Below are 9,032 nucleotides of genomic sequence, written 5' to 3' on the forward strand. Positions count from 1 at the left end.
GTGTGCCTCTTTCGCATGCATTATTGTATGATTGTGATTTGTATGGTTATGTTGTGCATCAGTGAATTTATTTACTCATTCTCATAACTATTTTATAACAAAAACAAACAACTATAGCTGTCAAGTCTAGTCCTTCTTGTTACTAATTTGTTTGCCTGAAATACCTTTAAAATATACTTCAAACATAAAGGAGACTATCGAAGAAAAACAATTTCAGACATTTGACCTTGCCATGACCTTGACCCTGTTTGGATCAATTCCAAAATCTAATCAGCTCATCTGCTGGTTACAATGATGATGATTTCATATAAATCGTACAAACATTCAACCACTTGTTCTTGAGATATTGTGCTAACGAGAATCTCAGACAGACACATGGACGGAGAGATGCACGGATGAACACACATGGACTCAGCAAAAATCGTAGATAACCAGAAACTTGGTGGAGGCATAAGAACTATTTAGGGAAAGTGTTTGGCACAAGAAAATGCTGATGTTACATCTAAATTAATATAGGGCTACTTTTAACAATAGTGGCCATACTGTTTGACTTCAGAATATGTATGAGCATATTTTGACTTTTGTTTCACTCAAATGCCCTACTTTTATAATACGTGTTGCAATACTGGCAACAGTAACAAATTATTATTATTTTTATTATTATTATTATTATTATTATTATTATTATTATTATTATTGCAGCTTAACATAACTGACACTGTACTAAACATCCTCCTAATATTCATCCTTAGATAATTACATTTCGAAAAGTAATTCTTTGGGTGTGTGTGTGTTTGGGGGATTGTGAGAGTAAACAAAACATGCCAATGCTTTGAAGGATGTGAACTGGAACAGAGTAATGTTAGTCAATTGCGAATCTGTTTCAGTAAATGAATAAATAAATTAAAAGAAAAGTAATTCATTGTTTATCTCGTACCTTTCACTGTGTTTACATGTGTGAAGCCCTACGTTAACTTCAAAGCCCAGTGTGTCTCATTTGCATTTGCATTTGCATTTGCACTTACTTCCGGGTTTGTTAGCAGGCCTTTGTCTTCTCCACCAATCAGCTGTCACTCCTCGCGCTTTTAGCAACACAATGAGCGGGCCTAGTGTTGATAAAACCTGTATAGCGTGAGGCGCGCGCAGCTTGTGGTTAATATGGCCAATTTAAAGTTTTTATTTCTGTTGCCGTTTTGTATGCTTGTGAGTACTGAGAACGCGCACATTCAAGAACGACTGTTTTTAAGTTCGCTTGGCCTTGTAAATCGACCGAGGCCGTCAATTCATGGCCCGGTGCCCTCAGTGTTGTGGAAGATGTTCAAGAAAGCTGAGAAAAAGCTCGAGTGGGATCCATGTACAGTCCCAGAGTATGGAGTGAGAGGAAACATTGTCAGATATGTGCTAGACCAAGGTGAGGTTTCATGCCATGAATTTATTATCTTGGGCTTCGTGAGCAGTTTATAAACTATTCTCCTAATCCGCCTAATCTGGTGTTTCTCAACAGGCAGGGTGATCTCTGACTCCAGCAGTGGTTGCCCCGCGTGCATGGAGCACTATTTGTATTTTAATATGTCTGTACTGGAGGATGTTGAGCAGCTCTCGTTGGCCCAGTTGGAAGTAAGGTTCAAACACCATTCGTTTCCCGAGTCACGAAAAGACCTCGCCTTCAACATGCACGTCTACAGAGTTTTAAGGAGCGCGTTAAAGGGCATGGCTCGTGAATCCAGCCGCAGGCTGCTGCTCTCGCAGTCTGTTCAGTACACCCCAGGCACCATCCGGTTTAACCTGACCGATCTGGCCGAGTCGTGGAGAAGACCAGGCAAAAACTACGGTATGGTGCTGGCATTGCAATTGCAGGCCACCTGTCTGAGCAACGAGTTGGACCAAGACTGCGGTGTAGAAATCATGCATAAAGGTCACGCGCAGATGCCGGAGTTGGTGGCGACGCTCGTGGTCGTTTCTCTGAACCCCCAGCAGTGCAGATCCCGGAAGAAGCGCAGCGCGTATTACTTACCCGTCACTCCCAGCAACGTGTGCAAGCCCAGACGCCTCTACATCGACTTTAAAGACGTGGGCTGGCAGGACTGGATCATCGCGCCCCAGGGATACGTGGCTAATTACTGCCATGGTGAGTGCCCCTTTCCTCTGAGCGAGAGCCTGAACGGGACTAACCACGCCATCCTGCAGACCCTGGTGCACTCCTTTGACCCGGAGGAAACTCCTCAGCCGTGCTGCGTTCCCATCAAACTGTCCCCAATCTCCATGCTCTACTACGACAATAACGACAACGTGGTGCTCAGGCATTATGAGGACATGGTGGTGGATGAATGTGGTTGTAGATGAATAGTGGTTGTTTCTTTTTATATGCATACAATAAACTTTATTTTATTTTAAAGTGTCACGTTTATTTAACTTTCACACCCACACTTCACACGTCATTCAGGTTACCTATTTCAGTGTGTGTAAAACTCGATAACCGCCACTGGCTGGCGCGCTGTGTCCAAAATTTATCCAGTGCACTTGAACATTACTAATCTCCCTTTTTAAAAAAAAAAAAAAAAAAAAAACCTGCTAACAATTGCAGGTTATGTTAGGTTGATGCACATTATATGATCTCAAATGTGCCCAAAATAGCTGAATTCATTCAGTCAATGAAAACAAGATGAATAGGAAAAAAGGCCAGTTTGTTTTGTAAAAGTATCTGTGTCTATAATATACCGGAAACATGGTCCCAGACAGCTAATAATCCTATTTGACAGCATGAATAGTTTTTTTTTTTTTCCTTCCTTTGCCCGGTTATGTGTTCACTCGTGACATCACTGAGCAACAAAAAGACGCTTGAGCAGAGAAAGAGAGCAGGACTTCAATGAACTTGGCTGTTGCACGTTAAGCTCCGTGGCTCTCTGTTTCTCTCTCTCTCTCTCTCTCTCTCTCTTTCAACAGCCTAAATTTATTACTATTTTTTTTTTAAACTTCATCTCACAATAAATCGAATAGGCTACACCAGTAACGCGTTTGAATAATCAGAACACGCTTGTATGTTTTTGAAGCCAGATTAAGACTTGTGTACTTTTCAGGGCTTTAATGAGTGACAGCTGAAAACATGTTGCACGAAAAGGCGCTCGGTGCTTTGGGACCTTTCCGGTTTCTGCATAACAGCTGTGCGGCGGTGGCGCGCTCTAAAATGAAAAACACTCTGTGAAACGGCAATAACCGACTTTAAAAGGGGGGAAAAAACGAGAGAGAAAGCTGCGCGCTTGGAGTTTCAGCAGGACTCCAGGGCTCATCAGATGCGTGTTGGAGAGGAGCGGGACGCAGTAGTGGGCTGCGCACTGACTTCAGCTGGACTTTATCCTCAGAACCCACTTGGACACACAGCACCTAGCAGAGAACGTCGCGACTTTTTTTTCCTCCATGTGTTATTTGAGACCCTTTTCTTGCGGATACTTGTTTTGTCTCGTTGTGGATGTTTCCGTGGCTGCACCGGAGAGTTTTAGAAGGTGATCAGATACTCTGTGAGTGTTTTCCTCAGTTTTGAGGCGCGTTCTTGCTGCGCGTTTCTATTACAAAGGGAAGAAGTTTCGACGATGACAGGCTCACAGTTACAGTGTCTGTTTACATCACTCAGATCCGATGAATTTACGTTACATACAATCCAGTTAAGTGATTAATGAAGGATCCACGTCGTTAAATAAATAAACAGCTTCAAAAAAATTGATAATAATAATAATAATAATAATAATAATAATAATAATAATAATGGCCAACTCGAACCGGAGCTGTGGAAGTGCGTGCCGGCTAGTGGCAGTTTGATCGTGCCGTCTTCTGCGCCTCGTCTCTCCGCTTCGTAGTGATCATGGTGCCGGTGTTCGCTTTGCTCATCGCGCAGCTCTTCTTCGGAGGCTGCACGGGTCTCCTGCCGGAGATCGGGCGCCGCAAGAACAGCCCTCACCTCTCCCAGGACGCGCTGGACGCTTTCGAGCTTCGCCTGCTCACCATGTTCGGACTGAAGCAGAGGCCGAGTCCGAGCAAGTCAGCAGTAGTGCCGCAGTACATGCTGGATCTGTTCACCACGTATTCAACCAACAGTGCCGAGCAAAAGCACCACAAAGCGAAGAGCACAGTGGGCAGGAGCGCAGACAGATCCGCTAGTCGGGCGAACACAGTACGAAGCTTCCATCATGATGGTAAGACATCACACCTCACCTGAGCCCATTGTTAAAGTTCTTTGAGCTATCCCTTCATGGAAATACTCTCAGGTGTAGCATCAAAATGGATAGCAAAGGCGCATTCGGTTACAATCAGTGTTCTGCTTGTTTTATGATGAGAACTACTTAGTCTAATCTTCTTATGAAGATTTATCAAACACAATCACACATCCCGGTGCATCTTCATTAGCCACAATATAGACCCCTCGTAATATATATGTATGTGTGTATATATATGTATACATTGGCGTTGTGTTGGATATGACACACTAAATATGAGCAAAACCTTTAATTAAAACAGATATTGTGTACCTTGAGCTTTCTGCAGGGGGCTTACTAAATTTTGAGATCTAAATTTGGGATCTAAAGCATAGTGTTATGAGCAACAGGTTACTCTGTGTAACTCAGTAAGTGTAAACATAACCCCTGGAAAGTAACCAGAAATGATTCATAGACCATGTCATTCAATACATTACTTGTACAACTTTGAATCACTTAGTTTACTTACAAATAGGTTTCTGACTAAGAATGCATCACCTTATTTAATTACATGAGTGTAGTCTGAGTATATTTTAATCTCTTCCAGAATCTACAGAGGAGCTGTCACGTCACAGTGGAAAGACGACTCAAAGGTTCCTCTTTAATATGAGCTCCATCCCAGGAGAGGAGTTTGTCACATCAGCAGAGCTGAGGATTTACAGGGAGCAGGTGATGACGAACAGTAGCAGCAACAGCAGTGCGGGGTACCATCGCATTAACATCCACGAGATCATCAAGCCTGCACTTCCGTTTAAAGAGCCCATCACAAGACTTTTAGACACCAGACTGGTTCAGCACAGCCTGAGCAAGTGGGAAAGCTTTGATGTGAGTCCTGCTGTCTTGCGGTGGACCAGGGAGGGTCACACCAACCATGGCTTTGTGGTGGAGGTGGTTCACCCAGGCGATGCAGAAGGAGACTACAAGAGACATGTCAGAGTCAGTAGGTCGCTGCACGACAGCACAAACTCATGGCCTCAGATGAGGCCACTGCTGGTGACGTTCAGCCACGACGGCAAAGGACACGTGCTCCACTCTAGGAAGAAACGGCAAGCACGAGTCAACAAGCCAAAGAAGAAACACAAAGCCAACTGCAGGAGGCACTCGCTCTATGTGGACTTCAGCGACGTGGGCTGGAATGACTGGATAGTGGCACCACCAGGCTACCATGCCTTTTACTGCCAAGGAGAGTGTCCTTTCCCTTTGGCAGACCACCTAAACTCCACTAACCATGCCATTGTACAGACACTGGTCAACTCAGTGAATAGTAACATTCCCAAGGCATGCTGTGTGCCCACAGACCTGAGCCCCATTTCCCTGCTCTATTTAGATGAGTATGAGCGAGTGATCCTGAAAAACTACCAGGATATGGTGGTGGAAGGCTGTGGGTGCCGCTGAAGCACACAGACACTACAACACATTTTTGCAAAGACACTTTATTTCCCAATACTACCCTTTATTTATGCTAAGTAAAGTTTTTTTTAAGGATAAAAACACATATTTTGGAAAAAAAATATATAAATCTATATTTATGTCCACTAATGAGAAAATAAATATTTTAATTGGAGTTCAACTAATGTATTTTATGATGTACATTTCAATTAGTTTAAATTCAATTTACACACATGAAGTATACTGTTCAGATTTTGTATTTATTTGTATTGTAACCACTTTTAGTGAATAGGTTATATCTATTTATGTGTAATCAGGAAGACAAAAAATAGATAGATTCGTAAAATGTTAAAACACCTTAGATGGGTTTATGTGTCTCCTTTAATTGCTAGACTGAAAAAGCAAGACTTGGGCTACTCTGTGCAGAGCTGCTGAAGCCCTAAAGTGTTAAAGATGTGTTGCAATTTCAGTTCCATCCACACTATAGTGTCAAATGGATTACTGAATATATTCAATAGAACAAAACCATATAGAGCATTGGGCCTTTCTTAAGTAATAAGCAGTGGTGAATGTGAATGCACTTATCTAGAAGCAATGTGACAGGTAGTTGACACTGAATCCTCAGGAACTTTGTTGGTATGCGTGAGATTCACACTATGAGTCTATGAAATCTACCTACAATATAGCCTTAGACACAATTGCTATCTATGTTCTTTTTGTCCTGATGCTTTGGTTCCTTAAAGGTTACTTCATTACCCTGCTAATATCTTGTCAAGTCTCCTTAACTGAATATGTGTTGCTCACGAGATGGCATAATAATTATTCTAATGCCTCGATACTGTCAAGAACTCTGTTATACAAAGGGGGATGATGTTGAAGAAGTGAGATTCTTTGTCATTTACATGTCCAAAAAAAGTACATAATGCAACCCCATGCTGCTAGACAAATATTATTCTACAACAAATAACCCTCTGTTTTGTTTTTCTCATTTGGGGCTTTATATATGTTAATGAAATTGGCCAAACCTCCCAATGTTCATTTACTTGAACTCAAATGTCAAAGTTGTATGAGTTAAAAAAAATAATAAACAGGTCTTGTCTAGGAGTCTTTAACAAAATGAATTGGTGTTCAACACCAGTAAGGGTTGATAAAACTATTCTGGAACATTTTTCTTGTTTTTAAACTGCATTTAGATATGATCTCCACCCACTTTTCATTAACTGGGCAATGTAAATGGGTGACCTGGGGTATGGAACGACTCTTGCCCTCCACACTGAATAAAATAACCAATGTGAAAGGTAACAGAACAAAAGCTTTATAAGCTTACAGCTAGGTTAAATGGCAGAGGGATTACGGCTCTACTTCTCTGTGGATCATAAAAACGAGGTCTGTGGGAAGTCCTCTTTTTATCTCTTTTACGGCTTTAGTTAAAATGGAACATGCGCCGCTTGGTTGATAAAATGTCTTGACATATGAGTGTTTGAAAAAAGAAGATATCCAAAGTTCATTAGAGGGTCAGCCACTGTATGGTTTCAGAAAGTTCCACTATGTCTTGGATGCTCTTTTTCTTTCGAATAAGAGTGAGTGGTTTATTAGATATGAGGAACTGATACACCCTACCTGTCAAGGTGCGTGCTGAAGAATCCATAGTGTATACAATGCATCTGGTTGTCCTCACTAGTACAGCAATAAACTATCAATGTGTCAAGGTGATGTGATTACTTTATTGATCAATCCAGATGTGCTATTAAGAATTTGAAATTTCTCTTTGCATAGTTGTTGTGATGCCCATAATTCCTGTGATGTTCCAGCGATAACGTGAAGACCTTTGTGGTTCATTATTTGTGTTGAGACCATGTTAATGGTTGAGATAAGAACACAGAAACTTCCGAGCTACTGCTCCAAAGAGCATTCATGTGTCCTGATGGCATAACAGATAATCACTGCTTTTATTTGGCTCCAAGCCAAAGTTTAATGAAAACTGTCTGCTTCTCATGCAAGTTCCCATAAATAATTAGTTAATATTAGCTTATTTCTCTTTTTGGTTACTAGACTTTTGTGTTTTCAAAATTCCATGGTTTCCATAACCTACTGTCAATGCTTGTGTATATATATGTGTGTGTATATATATATATATATATATATATATATATGTATATATATATATGATATCTGGCTTTCAGTATGGAATGCTCATTCAAAGCTCATTTAGAACTGCACATGTGCACACAACACTGGCTTTGCTCGAGCTCCAGCAGGGCTTGATTTCGGGCGAAGGAGTTTGATGGAGGGAATTTGTCCTGAAGCCTCTCATTTAGCTCATAACCATGAACCAGGATCTCATCTGGACTGCATTTGCACTATAGGGGCCTGACCACAGCGCAAGGAAATCATAGACCCAAAATTGCTGCGCTGTAGAGTCAGTGGCCAAACGCTGGTATTTTTATTTACTTCAGGAGGCAACAAGTTAATTTATACGCATGCAAACGTTTAACTCTGAATACAGCTCACAAAAGCAGCAGCAGAAAATGTGTTCTTGCCTGTGAGGGCATTTGGGTCTTGCTAGTTTAATTGTTTGTTTTCATTGCTTAAGTGTATAAACTGTGCATGAGCCAGTGAGTGTGGAAACTCCTCTCTCATGCTACATTACAGGCTCTTGCAAGGCCTTTTGCTTTACTTCACTGAAGCAAAGCACAGATTTAGGCACAGCTGTGCTTTAAGTAGGGAAGATAGTCATTCCAGTTTTATTGGCCATATAAATGTTATAGAGCCATCAATTCAATAATTAATCCTGTTGTGCGCTTACAAAAGCAAACATCTTATGAGTGCTTATTATAAAGGCCAGAATGGACTCCAAAAATCTAATATTATAGCCTTCGGATGTGACAGCAAAAGCCCATGAATGAACAGGATGAGCTATTCTGCATCCTAAACAATTTTTGGCCACTCATTCAACCATTTTGTACTGTGCAACTCTTTTTTTTATTTTTATTTTTAGAGGAAGCTTTCAATGGTCCCTGTTTACATTCCAGTGGTTGCAGCAAGGTAGTTGGTTTGCTAAGCAGTGTCTCCAGGTGCAGAGAGATAGCCGAGGTAATTACAAAGGAAATTCCCTGACCACAGTGACAGTACCTCTATGACGAGCTCTTACTGTGTCATTTACCTATTCTCCCACATAAGCCTTCAAATACCATCCTTCATCTGAGTCAAAGCCTCTTGTGAAGATACGTGTTTGCTCACTGAACACACCCTTGAACTGGGTTACTGGAAGCAACATTTCTGCAGAGGGAGATGAGTAATGATAGGATTCTCTGATTAAATCTGGAAAAAAGGAGGAAAAAAGCAAAAAGAAAATTATATATATATATATATATATATATATATATATATATATAT

At 41.1% G+C, this 9,032-nt stretch overlaps 2 protein-coding genes across 2 annotated transcripts; both read left to right on the forward strand.

Moving 5' to 3' along the window:
- The first annotated feature begins 998 nt into the window (after positions 1–998).
- gdf3 (growth differentiation factor 3) lies at positions 999–2,343 on the forward strand. The gene is made up of 2 exons (XM_053633385.1): positions 999–1,411; positions 1,505–2,343. Exons 1-2 carry the CDS (start codon positions 1,159–1,161, stop codon positions 2,341–2,343), a joined length of 1,092 nt encoding a protein of 363 aa, XP_053489360.1. The 5' UTR covers positions 999–1,158.
- Positions 2,344–2,736: 393 nt separating this feature from the next.
- Positions 2,737–6,740, forward strand: bmp2a (bone morphogenetic protein 2a). Its single transcript, XM_053633575.1, has 2 exons — positions 2,737–4,187; positions 4,795–6,740. The coding sequence occupies exons 1-2, from the start codon at positions 3,857–3,859 to the stop codon at positions 5,640–5,642; spliced, it is 1,179 nt and encodes a 392-aa protein (XP_053489550.1). The 5' UTR covers positions 2,737–3,856; the 3' UTR covers positions 5,643–6,740.
- The last annotated feature ends 2,292 nt before the right edge of the window (positions 6,741–9,032 follow it).

Source organism: Ictalurus furcatus, chromosome 9, assembly GCF_023375685.1.
Source record: "Ictalurus furcatus strain D&B chromosome 9, Billie_1.0, whole genome shotgun sequence".
NCBI lineage: Eukaryota > Metazoa > Chordata > Actinopteri > Siluriformes > Ictaluridae > Ictalurus > Ictalurus furcatus.

Coding starts and splice junctions, on each gene's coding strand:
- gdf3 (XM_053633385.1), top strand. CDS start 1,159: ATGGCCAATTTAAAGTTTTTATTTCTGTTGCCGTTTTGTATGCTTGTG. Junction 1,412..1,504: donor CAGATATGTGCTAGACCAAG/GTGAGGTTTCAT, acceptor GTTTCTCAACAG/GCAGGGTGATCTCTGACTCC.
- bmp2a (XM_053633575.1), top strand. CDS start 3,857: ATGGTGCCGGTGTTCGCTTTGCTCATCGCGCAGCTCTTCTTCGGAGGC. Junction 4,188..4,794: donor ACGAAGCTTCCATCATGATG/GTAAGACATCAC, acceptor AATCTCTTCCAG/AATCTACAGAGGAGCTGTCA.